The sequence below is a fragment of the Sphaerodactylus townsendi genome, linkage group LG12 (genome assembly GCF_021028975.2).
Source record: "Sphaerodactylus townsendi isolate TG3544 linkage group LG12, MPM_Stown_v2.3, whole genome shotgun sequence".
NCBI lineage: Eukaryota > Metazoa > Chordata > Lepidosauria > Squamata > Sphaerodactylidae > Sphaerodactylus > Sphaerodactylus townsendi.
Genome location: NC_059436.1, coordinates 33,602,332 through 33,623,635, shown reverse-complemented (window position 1 = coordinate 33,623,635; position 21,304 = coordinate 33,602,332). Strand labels below are relative to the sequence as shown.

General features: G+C 43.3%; 1 protein-coding gene across 1 annotated transcript; it reads right to left on the bottom strand.

Moving 5' to 3' along the window:
* Positions 1 to 13,861: 13,861 nt before the first annotated feature.
* On the bottom strand, positions 13,862 to 21,294 carry NDUFA8 (NADH:ubiquinone oxidoreductase subunit A8). The gene is made up of 4 exons (XM_048512711.1): positions 21,142 to 21,294; positions 19,688 to 19,851; positions 18,010 to 18,175; positions 13,862 to 14,121 (listed from the first exon to the last, which is right to left on the bottom strand). The coding sequence occupies exons 1-4, from the start codon at positions 21,190 to 21,192 to the stop codon at positions 13,984 to 13,986; spliced, it is 519 nt and encodes a 172-aa protein (XP_048368668.1). The 5' UTR covers positions 21,193 to 21,294; the 3' UTR covers positions 13,862 to 13,983.
* Positions 21,295 to 21,304: the final 10 nt, after the last annotated feature.

Here is a 21,304-nt window from a genome sequence, read left to right as displayed (position 1 = left end):
AAAGCCAGGTCGGCCCTGAAATGTGGACATGACCCAAGGGCAAAATCTCACCAAGACAGTGGTGGCAACAGTGGTGAAGGAACACTGCTTACTATCCTCCAGCAGAACTGTCTTGAGTAGTAAAGAGCATTATTAGATTCTGGCTCTTAAAGAGCAGTGGAGGAGGCCTTCGTGACTAAGTGCAATTTGTTATTGTTATTCTGCCAAACGTTAAACAGATAAAAATTGCTCATATCCACTCTGACCTGGACCTGCTTGCAATAGGGGTTACCAGCAGTGTTGCACAGTTCAAGCACAGCCCCTAGTACAAAATTATATAAAATTATATAAAAACACCGTGCTGGTAGTTTCATTTTCAGTCCCATGCGTAATGATGTTTGTAGCAGTGATATACTTAGTGAGAAAACAATGAAAATCATCTTTCCCCTTTCTCCCAGCCTGCATCAATCCCTTTATATGCTACTTTTATAGCCTACCTTTCTGCCATCTTTTTTCTTCCTCCAGCCTATGTGTTGATTTTACAGCTGGTCCCTTACAGCTAGAGCCAACCACTGCCTTGGGTGTCAACTCCCATGCTCTTACCTCAAGTAAGTGATCACCTGGGACTCTAAATGGCTTTCCAGGGGAGGAGTGTCCTTGGGACACTTTTATCCATTAGTTCAACTTCTGAATACTTTATTTTTGCATGGCATAGGTTACCCATTTAATGAGTTGGACAGCCAGTCTGCATGTATGGTTTATCCCTGTCATATGAGAAATGTGAACACCAGGATCAGTGAATCCATAGTTATTCGTGCTGTTTTAAATGATCTTTACTAATCTCATGACACTCAATTCTTTTTCCAAAACCTTGTTGTTGAATGGCATGGATGTTGTAATTTTCCAAAGAACTAGTATATTGCAGCTGAAGAGGAGGGTCCAAGGCAAGTATAAGCTCCAACCCTGATGTCCGAAACTTGTCCCCGTGTGTGATTGGATGTGCAAGGTAGATTGACAGCATGACGACTTTCCATTTACTGACTTTTTCCCCAGCAGCTTTAATCATATTGCCATAACTGCTGTGCTTATGCTCCAGTTCTGTGATCAATTCCTCTCAAGCAGCCTTCCCTGGACTTTCATGGAGGCTTTCAACTTGCTGTGCTGTGGATTATGCTTTTTAAAATGTTCTGTCCGCATTTTTATTGCTAAACTCTTTTTATGGTTTTGATAACTTTGCAATTCTGCTCCCCCTTTTTGATACGGTTTCTTTAACTTGGTAGTTTTTAGTGACAACTGTGCTTGTCACTTTAAATATAGTGACACATAAACTACCTATAAACCACCGATGGCATTGTGATTGGAGAAGCAATGAATAATAAACTACATAAACATAAAATTTAAAACCTAAAAGCAAGGCTGTGTGCTGATATTCTGCAACTTTCATAAATTATGTGTATTTGCAAACATACTCATTTGCATTATTTATTCAGTTTCTGAGAGTGACTGGAAGGAAAAGAAAATCTTGCAGTATTCTAACAGCCTCACAGAAATCCTACTTGGTTCCATCTGAAAAAACAACAACCCAGGTATTGCCAAACCAGTTGCAAGCCTATGTTTTCAACCATAAGGATTAAAATCTAAGAATCATCCCAGATGTGCAGCAAATACTGTAAGGACAGAAATATTCTCTGAACATGTTCAATGTTTAATGTATTGTCAAAGACTTTCACAGCGGGAATCAACTAGCTGTTGTGGGTTTTCTGAGCTATGGGACCAAAAGATGGGAGACCCACTCTTTGGTCCAAATTAAAACAAGTCCCCTACCAGGGCTATAAACAGACTCCAAAGATTCTTTCTTTATTCAAATGCCCAATTCCCAGGGTCTGCTTCCTGTAAACTAATGACTATCAAATGCCCAAGTCAGAGGTCTTGGCAATTGCACTGGACCAACCATAAGATGATCTCCATTTGAGAGTTTGTCTTTCTTTTCAGCAAATTCCCATAAGCTGCAGCTGGAGCAAAAGGCATATGTTGGCTGAGCTTGGAGAAAGTGCACGCCTGCTTATGTTTGAAGCTGTTTACTCTCTACTAATCCTCACCAGAGCTGGGCCTCTCCAGATCCCTCCCCGGGTCTTACACTGACTTCATCATAACAGAATGCACTACAAAATACAATTCCAAGTCAGACTGGTTAGAATTCCTCAGAGTTCCAGGATTCCCCTAGTACCTACCCCCTTCACTGCTTTCCTAGCTTGAAATAGAGATGTGGGCTGCAAGGATTCCTTGAGATCATGGGATCCTTTCTTGGGAACAAACCAAGGACAGGGGCAGACCTGACCAATCTTCCACAACATAACGGAAGAACATTCCTCCTGCTGGACTGAGTTAACTTCTCTTGAGATCCACCCACCTCCTTCTTCAGTTTCCTCAAAGTCTCAAACAATAACTGAAGGCATGCCTATTCTACAATTTAAACCAAATTCAAACCTTTTTCAGTCTCCAAAACAAGGAACGTTGAGAAACGCTGCTGTAACGAAGGGCAAGAGATCGCCAACAAGAATTATTTCAGCCCCTTCACAAAACTAGAATCCACATGATTTTTGCCTTAACCAATACCACTAATTCATTGTGGAAAAGACACATACCCTCAGAATGCACCCCTACTGCACCATCTGTAACAAGAGGTGTGACAAGGGTCTTAGGAAATCCATTTCCCCCTGAAATTTGTTTAAATATCATACTCACCTGAACAGATGTACAGACTTGGAAGCTGTGGCTGGTAACTATATGGGCCAGAGGAGCTAGAAGCCAAGTTTTTTTCTTGCGCCCCTTTTACAGAATAGCTGTCATGCGTCAAAAGCCTCAAACTGATACACTGCCCTACCTGGTAGAAAACCTGCAAGACGGTGGCAAGGCACTGCAGCTGGTATATCTGCTGCATATTGGGTTAATAATTCCCGGAAACAGTTTGGCCCAGGTCTGCACTTAAGATGTCTGCCAGTTTTAAAACTCTAGACACTGGCAATGCTTTCTTTCATTTTGACTCCGGGAAAGACTCATGAAGTTCTGCTCATCATCCCATGAAGCTGCATGCAAAGGTCAAAGGGGGATAATGTTACAAAGAATGTTGGATTGGACATCTCTATTTACATTATTTCACATGTACCTGTAAAAGTAAATTGCCAAGCAATTTGGCAGGTTCTAGCCACAGCCCAGCCGAGAATAGACAATGCCTCTGACCAAGTGCAAAATATCTTTATTTCTTCATTTCAGTTTAACACAGCCAGCATGCCAGTTCTTGAAATCAGGGCTTGTGGACCTCTGGATATAGTGTTCAGCAAAGACTACGAAGCCCAGCGTCTCTCGTTTAAGTATCAGTGATGGCTTTCTCCGCACTGAGTTGTTTGCACAGATTCTTGAGTAACAGGCAAAGAAAGCCAATATATTTTGATAGCAAAAATTTGATTGGGAGGGAAATCAGCCCATAATTTTTAGATGAGCAAAAATGCAAGGGGGTTTCTGTGTGTGCATGTGTGTTTTTAAAGCCCCTCCAGATTACGGCTCTTGGGTTAGCAAATGAAAACAGCAAATTATGTCAAAAGAACTGGCAAAGAGTTGTCTTGGATGGCCCTGTGATTAAGTGGAAGAATATGCAAATGTACGTGCCAGTTGCCATAGTTACTACATGAATTACTGCTCGCATTCTGCAGTTTAAAAAAAACAGAAGAAAAAACCAGTCCTCTAGAAGGGTCAAGATTTGCATTCTCAATGATGCTTTTGCTCTCATCAAATAAGGCTACCTTGGAGAGCTGCGGTCTTCAAAAATCCCAGACAGCAGCCTGAAACACTGTGCTAAAAAAACACCAAATGGCCATGGATTTGCACTGCTTCCTGTCTTCCCAAATTTGCACATGGCTACCAAGAAATGTCATTGAAACAATAAATCCCATTCTGTTGTCATGGGCAGACTGCAACTACTCAAGGAGGCTTCCTTTGGAGCTGTTGCCAATAGTTTGAGAAATTCAAGGTGACTGAGCATCAATTCCAGAGAGGCTGGTGACTCCTTAAACAGCTTTGACTGTCCAACACCACAAAAGATTCAGAAGTGGGCTTTTTTTCCTAAAGGGACTTTGGAAGCACTTTAAGAGGTCTTAAAGCGATGCCCTGGTGTAGTAGACTTCAGAGCCTGCTCTGATTTCCACTGCTGCATTTTATGCTTGCTGTTTAAATCTTACCGTTCCTTCATATTAGTGAAATAAGTAAACGAGTCAGTGTTTAACAAAGACTGCACAAGTCTTCAGTGTAACGCTGAAGGACAGTGGCAGGGATCAACACAATGATTGCCAATGGGTAGAGCAGCCCCCAACTCAAAAGTCTTGGGATATGAAGCACCAGCTGCTGTGCCATAGGAGCTGCTGACTAGAGGAAGGAACTCCATTCAGATCCAGACCAGAGATCCATATCCTAGCCTACAGTTCTTCTGCCTTCATGACAGAGGACCAGCCCAGTGCAACCGGCTGTGCCAGTGGTAGCTCTTCTCCAAGAGACTTGCTTGCCCGCAGACCTGAGCACTTGCAAAGCAGGTACACTGGAAAGTGATACACCTCACAAGCAGCAGCACACTGAACTAGAACAGCCCCCCTTATAACTTCCATGAACATCACTGGTTTCTGATCTAGCCAAGCCTGAAACATACTCCAAAATCCAGAGGCATCTTTGGAACTGAGGAAGAACAACAGACTCTCAGGGAGGTGGGCAGGGGTGTGTGCATGTGCAAAAATTGCCATGTTGTTCTCAGCTTTGCAAAGGCAGAAACTTCCTCACTCCACTGCTCAATTTCTAGCATGTAAAGAACACGATTCTCCTGGAATCTTCACTGAGCTGCTCCGTGAGCTTTCATTTCAAAATCAACAAGCAGAAAGCAATTGAAACCTGACAGAATCCAGGGGTTACCAAAATTGGCCACTAAAGACTAGCCTGGAAGAAAAGCTTTGCAGTCAAACTGCTTCCTCTCTCCAGCCTGGCCTACTCTCTCTCTGCTTTGGTAAAAGTAATTAGGCTATTAATTACTAAAGTGGCAGCCCCCGCTTTCAAAGATGGAATTTGCCAAAGGCAATCTGGAAGAGTTCAAGACCAAGGCAGCAAAATGGGGACTCTAAACACGTCAAAGGGGGAGGGGGGGAGGAAATAAATGGTGTCTCTACTTTCACACTGAGAAGAGAAGAAACATCACCAAGCTGAGTTTCAGATCTGCAGTAATCTGGCAGAGGATCAAGAACGCGTGCCCAGGGAGCTTAGCTGTTTGGTGAAATTCCTAACCCAAGCAGAAATCTGAACTCAGGTTCCACACATCCAAGCTGCATACAAACAACACTGGCTTTGGTATACAACACACCCAGGTTTCTATTCCAAGTTTAGGGGTGGAGGCTCAGGGTAATAAAGAGATCAAGGTCTGCTCATTGAACTATTGGAATTTAAATGACAAAAAATGGTATAAAATATTAAGAGCATTTATTAGGGCTATATTTTTACAGTCAGAAGTGATTTGAGGGTACTTAAAACATACACACATATTTTTAGCCTCCTTTACAGGAGCCCATGGCACAGAGCGGTAACCTGCAGTACTGCAGTCAAAGCTCTGCTCATGACCTGAGTTCGATTCCCAGTGGAGGAAGTTGGTTTCAGGTAGCGGGCTCAAGGTTGACTCAGCCTTCCAAGGTCGGTAAAATGAGTACCCAGCTTGCTGGGTGCAAAGTGTAGACGACTGGGGAAAACAATGGCACGCCACTCCATAAACATAATCTGCCTAGTAAATGTCATGATGTGACATCACCACCTGGATCAGTAATGACACAGTCCATATACAGGGAATTAACTTTACCTAATAACTTGAAGTACATATGGACTTCAACACAGCAGGGGGAAGGGGATTAAGCCACTTTCCTTCCTAAGCGTTATCCCTGAACATAGCTGCCACACACAGGTTCAAGAGGACATTGCCACCTGTGCTAAGCAAGATTGCCTTGCTTTTGGAACGGCCCACAGTCCAGCAAGATAGGCCAGCTTCTGCTTGAAGGCTGCACTTTCTGCCCCTTCTTCCCACTTAGCTGAAGAACCTCTGGGGTACGAAAAGGCATGTGCAGCCTAGTGCTTAGTGGCTAAGAAGCTGCCAAGATGTAGTCTTGCCCCCAGTCATGAGCACTCTTGCCAAGCAACTGCGTCTGGGCCCGGGTGGGGTTTCAAGGGCTCACAACCAACCCACCCTCTTGGCTAAACACAGGAAAGCAGGGGTCACCAGGGGTGAGTTCTGACCCAGCCTCAGGAAGCATGTTTTGGCAAAGGAAAGGAATACAATGCATTGCGCAGAGCAGACGGCCCAGCAGGGAGAGAGGCACAGCAGGACAAGGGCACGAGCAAAAAGGCCTCAGCTTCCTTTGAATACCCTCAGCATCCTCTCCCTGCATGGTTTTATTGTAGAACATTCCAAGTTGCAGAGGAGAGAAAGCTTAGTTTTGCTCTTTAGAAAAGGGAGGGAAAAGTAACATCCAAAGCAACTTAGGAAGAGTCTTGGATAGTGGAAAGTGCAGAGAACAACACGTTGCCTTAAAGGCAGCGAGAGTTTTAAAAACCCCAACTTTAAGTAAAAGAAAGCCATCCCTTCATTTTTGTTAACAGCAATATATCTGGCCTTAAGGCTGAGTTTTAATACAGGCTTAATTTAGGATGAGTTTAAGGCTGAGTTTTACCGGTAATTAATTAAGGCTGAGTTTTAATGCAGGCTTAATTTGAGCCAAGGTTTAACTACAGAACTTGCTCTCGGGCCAGCCCTAGACTCAAAAAGGGTGAAGAAAGAGTGGCCCATGGGAGATGCAGAATTATTTTTGTTCCTCTCAGGGTAACCACAGCCAGCTGCTGACCCAAGGAGGATACAGAGCAAGGCTTCCAAGACAGAGGGATAATGCTTACAGGAGAGCAGAAGCCCCCACACTTTTTGTTAAAAAAACATAGAGGATAATTCTCACTTAATTGCTGGGGTATACCTGCAAAACTAACACCACTTTTAAGCCACCATCACAGAAGTCCCGTGGCTTGTTGAAGAGGAGAAAGATTAGCGTTTACAGTTGCAAGTGTATATTGTTATTCTAGTTCATATTATCATCATGCATGGAAAAAACCATAATACCAAATCTGTCATGTTTCTACCTTGCCCTTCTTCCAGTGGTTTAGGGCAGTGTGCATGTCTCTGTTCCATTTTACCTCAAGCTTGTGAACGTGGGCAGTGGTGGGATTCAGCCAGTTCGCACCACTTCGGCAGAACCGGATGTTAAAGTGGTGCTTGTAAACAACCAGTTGTTAAATTATTTGAATCCCACCACTGAATGTGGGTGAACATGGCTGGCCTAAGTTACAAAGTGAGCTTCATTGATGTGACCATCTCAAGCCAGATCTCTCTCATCCTAGTCTAGAACTCTAATCACTGAAACACAACTGGTGCAATGCAACCTGATTAGCAGCATGCACATGCCCTACGAAGAGAGGCTTAGGGAGCTGGGGATGTTTAGTCTGGAGAAGCGGAGGTTAAGGGGTGACATGATAACCATGTTTAAATATTGAAGGGATGTCATGTCGAAGAGGGAGCAAGCTTGCTTTCTGCTGCCTCAGAGACTAGGACATGGAGTAATGGATTCAAGGTGAAGGAAAAGAGATTCCACCTAAACATTAGAAAGAACTTCCTAACCATCAGGGCTGTTTGACTGTGGAAGAGTGGTGGAGTCTCCTTCTTTGGAGGATTTTAAAACAAAGGCTGGATCAGCATATATCAGGAGTGCTTTGATTGTGTGTTCCTGCATTGAAGGGGGTTGGACTTGATGGCCCTTGTGGTCTCTTCCAACTCTATGATTCTATGATTCTATTCTATGATTCTAGAAGCCATTTCAAATGAAGCAAATGATACTTTGCAAGATGGCTTTACTAGCAAGACAAAAGAGTTGCATACAGTCTGCACATATATGCTAAATGGAGTGTGAGACTCTTAGTTCCCTTGGAGGGGAAAAAAGTTAGGTGTCTGAACAATGCAGGCTTGGAGAAGAAATGCTGTGTGCCCCATGCTCATTCTTCTCCATTTAAAATGCAGATTTTAAAAAGGATACATTATGCTTCCTATTTTCCAAAGGCTGCTCCTACAAAAATACACAGCAGTCCTGCAATACCTGAAATACTAATATCTTGTTCCGCATAAGTTTCTGTGATCCCAGGCCCACTTTTTGGGATGCACCAAGTGGCTTTTTACGCTGAAGTCCTGTTATGTAGCGGTATTTTTTTAAGACAGCCAGCAGAGTTAAGGGACAATGAAACTGACAAAGTACAGGGTGAAGCGCAATACAAAGATGGCAGAGTAAGGATTCACTCCGTGCATTGAAAAAGTGGAGTCTTAAGGATTCATAGGAAACTTGCTTATTTTTGCTGCAACAGACTAACACAGCTATCCCTCTGAAATTATGACTCTGCAAAGGCAGCCTTGAACTTTCTGTCCGCTGGGTACTTAGCATAACAGTTGCTCCAGATCTGCCTCCTGGGATGGTGGGAGACGTGGGTGGCTGGATAATTGTGTGGATGACAGCTGACTACTCTGGGTACAAAATAAGGTGGCTGGAAACAATCTTTCCTGTCACTTCCCTATCACCACCTTCCAAACATCGTAGGAACTTTCTCCACCCCATTGTTACAAAACATGCCTTTTGCATGCACCAAAGTCAGCCTACATATTTTAAACAAACAATATCATGTCTGAACTCAGAAGGACATCAAAGAACATAGCTTGTCACTCAGGTGCAAGTCTGGCTCAGAACATATGTCTGCAATTTGGCTTCCTTGTGTAGCACTTTTTTAAAAGACATTTTCAAAATCAGTGGAGGAAGCAGCAGTTCGATCTCTCGAGGAAATTGTTCTTGGCCAACAGGATGTTTCTGTTGATGGGCTTAGAGAACACATAAATCTATCCAAGGAAAGATACACACCTCTAATAGGATAAAATTAAATGCGCAGAAGGTTTCTTAGTATCCCAGGCTAAGGCAGGAATTGCAAGATAACGGGTCAATGATATTCAGGCAAGGAAACTCAGGTACAGGAATGCAAAGGAAAGAGCACAGAGGACATACAGCAGCTACCCTCCTGTTAAAAGGGGAAGCAAGACTGGGAAAGATCTTTTGGTGCCCAAGACTCTGGAGGGCTGCCATCAACACTTAGTTGAATAGATCAGTACTCTGATTCACAAAGATTCAAAGAAGCTCAGCTCAAAGCATCCACAAGAGGGAGCCGGCCAGCACAAAGTGGGGCTGAGCCACCCTGAACACTTTGCTGCTCCCAGAGTCATCTACTATAAGCATAAGACACGGAAGGCAAACCCAGTTGGCCCCTAGATCACATGGACTCTTTGCCCATCCATTCAGGAAGTTGCATATAAACCCACCTTACAGAAAGTCGGACCATTAATTCACTTAGCCTAGTATCTAAGGCTTTCTAAAATTTGTTTTGTATTCTCCCTTTGGCAGAGCTTTATGGTAGGGTGACAGGGATACTCCACTCCCCATAGCAGGGACAATGCCTACGGGGTGGTCAAACACTGGAGTTTATCTCCCTTTTTTCTTACAAAATTTATGCTAATCCTAGAGCTTTCCTACTAGTCTTTATTCTGGCAATTTATCTTTACCAGAGGGGGTGGGGGGTGCTGTCAAGTCACTACACACACACACACACACACACACACACACACACACACCCCACACACACACTTTTTTTCAAATTGTTCTGTATATTTTAATTTCTTATATTAACGCATTGGCTACTTTACCATAGTTTTACATTCTCCTTGTGCAATAAAGACTCAATGCTTGCTTGAGCAGCACATATACAAAAGACTCAATGGCCACTTTATAAGACTACAACAGCCAGTGGAATTTTTGGACACTTCCTTTGAATGAACTGAACTTAGCCTGGTAGTATCAGCTATAACTTACGGCAGTTTCTCAGGGCAGAATAAAGTATTTTTCTCAACACTTGGTACCCAAGAACTTTTAGTCGCAGTTGCAGTGAACTGAACTTAGTTGGGACCATGAATACATATGCATGGATGGGCAGCCTCATAGGTATATATATGAATACATATTTATACATCAACCATTCATCTAGCCTGGTACAGTCTGAGTGGAAGCAACTCTCCAGGGTTTCAAGCAGAGAAAGGTTCTTTCCCAACCCATTCCCTTAGAACCTTTAACTAGAGATGCTGTAGACCACAGGTGTCAAACTCGCAGCCCTCCAGATGTTATGGACTACAGTCCCCATCATCCCCTGCCAGCATGATGCTGGCAGGGGATGATGGGAACTGTAGTCCATAACATCTGGAGGGCCAAGAGTTTGACACCTATGCGACAGAGCCTGAGACTTGAAGGTATCCTTGAAGAGTGGGGTTTCATTTTCCTGCTTCTACCAAGATACGGTTATGGTTAGACCCCCTTTCATTGCGGCCTATTTCTATATCCTGGATGCATCAGTCTTGCCACTTGTCCATTCCCTGTCATCATCTCATACACACATTCCTCTCAAGATTTTAATGTGACCCAACAGCACACACACACACAGAAACACACTACAGTATTGCAAATAAATCCACGTAACTAGCTTACCAAAAAATGTTAGCTCGTCTGCTTCCACAGACTTTCATTATTCAGTTATGGCACACTGAGGGCCTGTGGGGAAGAATCAAACTTTTTCCATTTATAAAGTGCGCTTTCAGCTGGTGGCCTAGAAAAAATTCCCATTAGCTGTGTGTATGTGGTGCGGGGGGGGAATACTTTTGGACTCACACACTTTAGCAAAATGATTGGCTTTATCTCTTCTTGCCGCTGAAGAACACCTCCAGAAATGAGCAAGGCTTCAGTATGGAAACACATGAAGTGTAACAAGGAAGCATGGCCCCAACTTGCTGTTTTCTGACACAAACTGTTAGCTTCAAGCATGCCATGATGAGCTCTGGCAAAGGTTACGGCCTGCAGCCCAGCATGAACTGCAGCTTCCCACCACGCCTGCAAAAGACCCCCATGTCGAATTTGCCTGGGTCTGTTCTCTTTCTGCCAAGGAAACGTCCTGATAAATTCCTGCAAGATGGCTTTATGTTCTTAACTCCGCCTTGACATTTGATTGCTCTAAAGTTTCCACGAAACCATTAGGGTTCCATAGGGGGGGGGAACTGATGATTGACAAAAACATTAAAGTAATGCTGAACAGACATAGCTCCAAACCGACCGCCGACCCCTAGAGGCAGCTTTCTGGAAGACAAAACTAGCCAGCCTCTTGCCCCTAACTCCTTGTTTCAAACCAAACCCAGAAACAGAGACTCTTAGCTGTACTCAGTTTCAGGGTTACTATAACAAAATAAGCTGTTACAGGGCTTACACCTACCTGGATGCCACAGAACTTGCCTACTGACCTTGACATTTGTGTCAGAACCAACCATATCTTGGTGGCAAGGGAACTCTGCACCTACTCAGAAGCACTGTCTTCTATGAGCAGACTGAAGAAGCTGTTTAGGACTACCATGTGGATTTGTACAGATGCATCTGACTAAATGGTGCTGAAATAGAAGTCATGGTGTCCTTTATAACAAATTCTGGAGCATAGAACAGCAGGTGCTTTACTGTAAAATTGAATATAGATAGCAGGAAGCTAAATTGAACCCTTGGCGTATGATCTTCCCATATACAACTGATCCGAAGACGGGGTGGCACATTCAGATCCCTTCACACTGATGAAAAAAAGGAGTGCAAACAAGTTTCTAGCCCTTATAGCTAAAAAGATAAGCTAAAAAACATTACATACAACAGCTGATGAAATGTTGGGATGAACCAAAGGGATGCTAAGCAAAACCTTGCAAAGGTTAGGAATAAGTTTCAATACTTCTCAGATGGGAAGACAGAGTACACAGGTACACAAACTACTTTCTGGTTGCAGAGCTATAGAAGTCAATGCTGGCAATTTCCAAGGTCAAAGGAACTTTGGGAGGAGCTGGGGCTCCAACTGTACCAGATTTAGGCAGAAAGAACATAAGCAGGTATGCCAGAGCTGGGGCGCCAGGGGAGAGGCAGGAAAAGCAATTAGTATGCTTCATCACCATCATCAGAAATATTGTTTTCAATGACCCATGGTTTAAAACCAATAAATTGAAGCAAGTAAACGTCAAAGCCAGATAAGAAGCAGAAGTCAGTCAGTTGAAGATGTGGTACCAACTGTGGAAGACCAAATGTGTCCAATGACATTTCTAGATTCCAAAAGTTTGGAAAATACTACTTTGTATGGCTTTTAGCCTCATCCCAAAGGCCGCAGAATTACACAAGACAAAAAGGGTTGTGTTTAACAGGGAAAAAGAGGGATGGGGTCCCACCAGAAACTGAATTCCATGTCACCCTCAGCATATTCAACACCACTATCTTACCAGTTCAAGCCACATCTTATACTGTATGCTCTTTCCTCACAGAGGCAGCTTTTTACAGCCTGAAAATTTTAAAAGCTTCAATGAGAACAAGGCATAGAGTGGCCCTTCCTGAATGCATTAGATTGAACAAAACTTTGGACATTTTTTAAAAAGGTGATTTAGCTGAAAACTTAACAAATGGCATGGGTGTTGTGAACAGGCACACGCGCTATTATAATTAAGGCTCACTGCAAGTGCCCACATTAGCTTAATCAACAGCAGATGTTCACATCTGCTTCAATTTGCCTGCCTTTGGCCAACGTCACATTACTAGCCAAACATACATGACATCTGGTAGGCCCCAGTATCAGATTGCCCTTCTCCAGGGAATTAGCAACTAATGATGTACTGGAAGAAGACACACACACACACACACACCCATGCCCTATTTTCACTGCTGAATTCCTAAATTCAGCTCCAAACAACTTCATAAATTCAACTGCATGCAATATGAGCACTGGATACCTCACACCATAGTACCCCCAAGAATCTCACAGTAAGGCAGGAAACCTTTCAGACATAGGAGATGCTAGTCTTCTTGAACGACTGTTGGATGGAGGCTCGAACCTGCCAACACACTCCAAAAACAAACATGTGACTGTAATATAAAGAGTGCTGGAGATTGGGGAGAATGTAATGTAAGCATAGAGTGATACGTACTACACGTACCTAAAGAGAGATTGGGGCGGGGGGGGGGGGGGGTTGGTTGCACTGGGAAATAGGGGAAATTTTCAAAACTTCAGCATAATCAGAATCATACAGAACCACACAAATTATATGACCATTTGAATTTGGAATTTAATAACATTAAAAAATCGGGAAAATGCCCCACTTGTACGAAGAGTTAGAAAATCCCAACAAATCATTTGGAAGCCCACGTCCTTTTGTTTTACAATGTTTTATATAAAGGCTGGATTGAAAGGGTAGATGGGTTGCAAGCTGCCATAGATTTTCTGGAAAACACAGCATAAAAAGATTTTAAATAAAAAGGCAATTTCAACAAGTTGCTCTTTGAATATTTTGTTCAGGTTGAGAGCAGGCTCCTTAATGACCCATATCCAGTTTGCACGTTTTCTGTGAATATGCTGATTCTATATATTTTGTATTGATTGTGGATCAAGACAGATTATGGGTTGAGGCAGAAATCCTCACCTGATGACAACAATATTTCTGCACTGGGTACACATGAAATTGTCCAGACTGGATTTTTACACTAGCGTGCTTTTGTTTCTCAGTAGCGACATCCAAAACATTAATATTCAAAATAGACAAAGAGTATCTAAACTTCTAGATAACACGAAGTTACTTTCCCCCCCTTTTTGCATTTCAGAAACACACTCATATACACAGGGCAGGGACAAGTCAAGTATGTTTTTAATTTCCAATGATGGGTATCATTCAATATACACAACAAATAGTAATTTGGGTTAGACAAGAAGCTTCTTATTGTTTTGGAGTCCCCACTCCTTGTTTTGTTTTTATGAGCCCCAGAAAAATAGCCGGCTACCATGCAAAGCAGGTTTCAGCTCTCCTTCAACTGGTGGGTTTGGTGGTGGTTTTGGCCTGGAATGATAGGGATTCTCAGGAAGAGGCCGGTCAGTCTTCACTTTGGTGACCTGAAAGGGGGAAAATCCCATTGGATATGTCTTTCTCAGCAAAAAATATAAAATAAAGTCAGGCGACAGCTTTGCAACAGAAAGACAAACCGTCCAATTAGCATAAGCCATCACAGTCCTTCATCAATTAAAAATATTTGTCATTCGCTCTCAAAAAAATGCTTGCAGCACTTCACACCACCAATAAATACAATTCAATTACTAAAAGAAAGAAAAGTAAATAAAGCATGAAACAAAAGACAAAACAACTACTATAATAAGTAGGCAAAGCAGGTTAATATAAGGGCAGAAAAGCACCTGAGGGAGGGAGGGAATCCATTGCTCAACAGAATGTCCCTGTGAACATTTTTTAAATCTATTAGCAAACATTTAGAAGGCCAGGCACACTGTTAAAGGGAGGGCACCCCCCAATTGAGGACCCTTGCTCTGGTTACCACCCACCACCCCTCTGACGACATGAGTACATGGAGCAGGCCTTTCGATGCTCATCTTAGCAGACACTCACATGCAAGCAATAGCCAAGTAGTCTTTCAAGTAACTGGCTTCCCGATCATTCAGGAATTTAAAAGGTAAGAAGCAGCACTTTCAATTTTGCTTGGAAATAGACTGGCAGGATGAGTTATCTGTAGCATACGCTATTGTGCCATTTCTATGACACATTCTGAACCAGCCTAACAGTTTGCAATCAGTTGGAATGCGACTACACAAAGGTACATTATATAGAGTTTCTAGTCCTATCAGCCTGGAGTTGTCTAGTCTGTCCAGCAGCAACCTTTCAAAGGTATCAGGCAGAGGGTTTGCTCAGCCTTCCTGTGCAAGCTCATTTTAATCAAGATGCTGAGGACTATGTTCTACCACCGAGCCGTGATTATGCAAACTGTACAGTGATTTATATAGTAATCCTCTGGGCGGGTAGAATCTACGTTATTTATTAGGGTAAGGTTCCAGGAATGTTTCAAGCATACACAGGGGCGTACCTAGGTAAACTAACGCCCGGGGACAAAACCTGAGTTTGGTGCCCCCCCCCCCCCGCCCGGCGTATGGGCGGCCACCCTCCCCCACCATGACCAAACAATGATTTTTGTACCAGCTCACAAAACACCTCCCACTCCCATCAAACATACATGGCTCTCCCACCAACTCTTTTCCCACTTCCTAATCACAACAACCCTGGCGAGGCAGGTTGCCAGCCTGGAGAAACAAGCCAGTGCAATGGGTATTAAGCATGTAAATCTCACAAATCACCCCCAGCAAAACATTTTATCAAACAAATGTCAGTATCAATTCTCACAAAATTGACTTCCAGTGGATTCACCAAAACAGCATCACTTTCAATGGTGTTTAACTAGGAGCTCAGATTCTTCTTTAAATCCACCTTAAAGGGAGAATCTGGGGTCCCCGTTAAACAATTGAAAGTGATGCTGTTTGGGGTGGATTCTCCCTCCACCCTGAAACAGCATCACTTTGGAGGGTTGAGATTCAGATGAAACAACACCAGATTCGCTGGAATCTGGGCAAATTTAGCACATCTCGACAAAACTTCGTCCGATTATGTTCTGCCCAAATATGAGCAACGCTTAATGCAAGGCATTTGGTTTTGAGGGTATTTTTGGTGGCTGAGGTTGGTTTGCAGGGGATGATTTTTCAGGGCACTGAAAAATTCTCAGGGTATTGCTCAGAGACCGCCCCAATGATACCACCTGAAGTTTGGCGATGTTTGGTTCAGGGTCAGCAAAGTTATCGACCAATGAATGATAATTATCTCATTAGCTAATGGTTCTGAGATGGGCTACCCATTTGAGGGACCATAATCTTTGTCCCTGAACATAATCTCCTCAGTCAGGCATGGCATCATAAGAATAATTAACAGATGATACCCTGAAAAAATTTGGTGTCACTAGCTTTAAAAAATACACTCCCTGCAGGCACCCCAAGAAATTTGCCCAAGATTCTTTGTTTTGCAGTGACTTTGCTCCATTGTAGCTAATGAGGAATTTCTGAGGGCAGGCTGCACATTTTTGGAAGATAGAGGCAACTCAGACTTTCAAGGTGGCTCCAAGAGGCCTTGAGTACAGCATCCAAAGCTTGGTGAGCTTTGCTTCTGGAGTGGGGGTGGTGGAGTTGAGAGAGCTCTGGAGAGAACCCAGCCCACAGGCTGCAGGAGCTGGGAAACAAAATAAGCCTTTGGGGGCCTATAAAATTGGTTCCCAGAAGCAAAGGTCTCCAAACCTGATGCCAGGCTACTTCAGGAGGTCCTCCCGGAGCCACCCTGAAAGCCCGGCGCCCCTTATCTTAAAAATGTGCACGCTCCACGCATTCAGAAATTCCCCATTGGCTACAATGGAGCAAAGTCACTAAAAACAAAGAATCTTAGGCAAATTCTTTGGGGTGCCTGGAGAGGTGAGTTTTAAAGTTATGATTAAAATTCTCAGGTATCATCTGTTAACTATTCTTATGATGTCATTTCACGCTTATGAAGTTATGTTCAGGTCAAAGTTAAGGGTCTGAAATGGCAGCCCCTTATTCAGGTTAGCCCCCATTGAAAATCAATGGGGATGGGGCACCCCTTTGGGGTCCATAACTTTGCTTCTCCTGAACCAAACTTCACCAAATTTTGGTGGTATCATCAGGACAGTCTCTGGATGGTACCCTGAAATTTGCGTCACGGCCTTTAAAATGCGCCCCCTGCAGGCCGGAACGTGAAAAAACACTTTAAAAATTAAAAAACACAAAGACCTGAATGTTGGTGCCCCCCCCCATCGCGACCAGTCGGGGGGCTGGGGACATAGGGTACCCCCTGTCCCTAGGCAGGAACGCCACTGAGCATACACCTGCCAGACCAGAGTCCAAGCCCAGTTCCAGCACTCTGCCTACATGAGTACTCAATTGTTAGAAAGGCAAAGAGCTCAGAAGAAACAACAGACAGATGAAAGCTGGCGATGGAGGAAGCCTTGCTTGGATTTCTCTCTGCGTATTCCCTGAACTAAACAGAATATGCATAGAGCAGCTAGGGAAGATTCAAGAAGAGAGGGAAAGATACTTTAAGTTCTACAGTAGTGGCAGCCAAGATTTATGGCAAGAATGCCATGAACGCCAAAGTATAAAAAAGTGCCACCCATGTATCTTACCCCTTCCCCAGGGCTTGGTATGGCACCTCTAGTTTGCTGCCGTTGTAGCTTTATACTGTTTTTAATCAACTGAGTTTTTACATATAGTAAGCCATGCCAGGGCCAAAAAGGTGGCATATACTTTTCTTTTTTAAAATCAATTCTACCGAGCAGCACGACACAGGAAATGCAGAAAAGCTCTGGGCCATCCTACACTTGTCCAGCAGCACTATGATTTCTCACTGTCAGAGCCATCTGCAGCACCCATGCCACAGACTAGCTAACCATGTTCCACAGAAACCTGAGAAAACAAGAACTAGAAGTGGCAACTACTGCAATTGGAATGAAGGCCTGGAGCATCCACACATGCAGGTGCCCCAAGATACAGACACACACACACACCAGCAACCAGAATCCATTCTCCACTGCAAGTTCTGGAAGCTCATTTTCACTTCAGACAAGCCACAAATAGACATCAGAGGACCAGAAGAGGCTTCTTGTGTGTAAGTGAAATTTTGCCACAAGACACCTACAGATAGATACATCTAATACTTTCACATTTTAGGAACTAACTGTGCATTTTGCCATGCCATGCCATGCCATGCCATGCATTAAGCCTTCCCAAAGGGTCAACTGGCTACAATACTGTCCTCAGCTTAGGGTCAAGCAACCCACAAGGGCCAAAAGGGAGCAGAGCAGAGATACAAAGAAGGAAACTGCAAATTAAAACAGGTAAAATGACTGATATGCAATGCATTGAGAACCCAGGACATTTGGTTACCTTGGACAGCTGCCCCAAATCAGGTCTCACCCAGCCCAAGTTCTCTAGCACACAGTCATCAAAGGCTTTCTGCTGTTTTCGGCAATGGCGAAGTTCCAACAGCGCACTGTAATCAATGCAGGTCCAATATTGGGTAAAAGGTTCTGCACAGTGCAACTTGATCTTCCTGTGGAAATAGCAAGAAGTTGTATTTGTTTTGTTTGAGGAAGACAGAAACACTTTGCATAACAAAAGCTCCCACTTGCTGTTCATGGGAGTTCAAAATAAACAGCCTAAGAACATTGTTATGTAACCTGCAAGACAGATCAGAGAGAATACCTGGGTTCAACTTCCTTCCCTTGGAAAAGTCAACCACTCTTAATAAGGTTCTTGATGCCTCAGTTTTTCTTATGCAGTATTCCTATTCAAGTTGGAAGAACCAAGTTCATAGTCCGTTATTTTACCTTGAGACCTGTATACCCATATCCACCAGGATCACCACAGCCTTAAGTAAGCTCACAGCTCCTGCAGTAGCAGCACCTGGGGGCTGAGCAAGACTTGATTGTTGTCAGTTTTGAACCTGCTAAATTGTCTTTAACTTTACTGACTGAGTTTATTTATTTAGAACATTTGTATGCCACTTTTCCACCCAAGTCGGGTCCACAAGACAGCAAACATTAAACAATTAAAATACAATTAAAATGATAAAATTCAGTGAAACACACATAAACACGCAACACAAGAAGGAAGGCCAATAACTGTTACTGGAGGAATGCCACATAAAACAACAAAGTCTTCACCTGCTGGTGAAAGATACAGAGTGAGACAGACAAATATTCCTGGGGAGAGAGTTCCAAAGTTTTGGTGCCCTGACTAAGAAGGCTCTTTCTCAGGATGCCACCTGTCTAACCTCAAATGGTGGGGGCAACTGAAGCAGACCTCTAGGGATGACCAGAATGAGCAGGTAAGTCCACATGAGAAGACAGTTCTTACGATATGTTAGTCTCAGACCATACAGAACTTTAAAAGTCAATACTAGCACACTGAATAGAAAAGCTGCAGCTGGCTCACCAGCCAAAACTGCTGAAAGGCACCACTGCCACCTATTCATCCAACTGGAGGCCCAGGTCTAAGAACACCCCCAAGCTACAAACCTGCACCTTTAGGAGTGCAACGACATCCAGAACAGAGGCTAATCCATTTCCAGTCAGACCTTACCCCACCAGTAGCACCTCTGATTAGTCAGGATTAAGTTCCGAGCTGTTCTAGTGTCATTTCATGCTTTTCTTACTGTAGCTTAATGCTACTGTATTATTCTAATTAAGATGAATTTGTTATTTCATCAGTTTTAGTGTTTCTATGACCTTATTTTGTTGCAAGCCACATTTTTTTTGGATGGGGCGGGGGAGAGAAGCAGCTAACACATCTTTTGTGTTTTGATGCTTTTATTTTCCTTTATTGTGACTTTTACTAATTTACATTATTTACTGTCAGTTTTTCTTACTGAGACTCAAGGCAGATTATGGATTATTAAATTGTTGATTGCATATTTATTGTTGGATTTTTAAACTGTTGACTGCACTGGAGTTCAGCTGTTGTTATTGGTTTAACATTACAAGAGCGATCTACTGAGAGAGCAGGACATTTTTTTTAAAACTTGCACTTTCATTACAGCCTCACAAGGGTAGAAAAGATATACCTGAAGAATTCCAAGGCGCACGTGTTGACCTCTTTGCCTTCCTTCAAACACTTCCGTGGGTCTTTTTCCTCCCAGCGGCAAAGCATAAACTCCTTGTTAGTTTTGTCACACTGAGAACCATAATGGTGAGCGGCTGCTTTCAGTACTGCTGAGCTGACTCTCACCTGAGGAGTAAGAAGCAGACAATTCAGCAACAAGTCAGGGAGCAAAGACAACTCCAGCTCTTGCTCCATGAGCCTACATTACAGAGCAGGGCCAAGCACACAAGCCCCAAACTGGGCCCCTTTCACGTGGTTCTCCATCTGTAGAACAAGAAGAGGAGAAGCCAGACTCACAACAGAACATATAACAAAGGCTGCAGAATACTTTATAAATTACATAATGCCCTATGTATAAATGAGATACAAAATAATTCCACCTAGATAAACAGAAAAATAATTACAAACATACAGTTAATGTAAACTGAGGCACTTACAGCTCTGATATTCTCATGCTCTCAAAACCTTCTCTGTGCTGATGTAATGAACAGATGCATTATAATTAAATAACCAAACACAATAAAAGTATTGGGCGGGGGCTCAGAAATAATCTTGAGTTTGTACCTTTGTATTTGCAGCAGTGGTGGAAAGCAGGGAATGGAAGGTAGCAAAATCCAAGGACGAGGCAGTGAAAGTGAATGTTTGCCATAATAATTCCACAGGAGTAGCCCTGTTAGTCTGTTGTAACAGCAGAAATCCAGTACCACTAGCACTTTGCAGATTAACATTTATTCCAGCATACACATTCACAAGGTCTGACTCAAAAAAAGTGGAATAAATCTGACTAATCTTTAAGGTGCTACTGGATCCCCATTTAATTATGGCCACCGTAAACCTTCCTGGATGACCTCAGGCCAATTACTCTCTTTCCACCCAAATTATTTCACAAAGCTCTTGCAAGCATTGGGGCAGGGGGGATGTCTGCTGCCACATGCTTTGGATAAAGAGCTGAACATTATTATAGTACATAATTACTTTATTAGTTACTGCTGTTACGTTAAACCTTCCACATAACATATCATCAATTTCATATTGTTACATGAGCTGTCATTAATAACATTATTTCTTTATTTACATCATCTATTGTTTACTTTTCTCACTGAAGCTGAAGGCGGATTGCATAACTTAATGCAATGCAATCAATACAGTGGATAAACAAGAATAACAAAAAAAAAACGGAGAGAAAGAAGTCTAACCATAGACGCTTGATTTTAACCAGGGAAAGGAAAGTCCTGAACAACCAGGTATGCGAGGAGAGAAAAAGAAGGGATTCTCCCTGACCTTGAGCAGCCAGTGGGCAGGGAGGGAGGGAGGGAAGAGAGGGAGTTCTGGAAGGAAGGGGTTAAACTGGGGGAGGGGGTCTTTCCTAGGCGCGCAAGTGAACCTCAAGGACGGGGGGCACCTCAGCTCCTTCACCTGCGGCACTTCCAGTTCCTCCAGCGAAGGCACCTCCACTACATTCGGCATGACAGCAAACCTGCCAACCTCACACCACCCTTCGCGCACTCTCTCCTTCGCTGCCCTCCCTCACAGAGTAGGCCTCACCACTACGGCGCATGCTCACATTTCCACCGGCAGA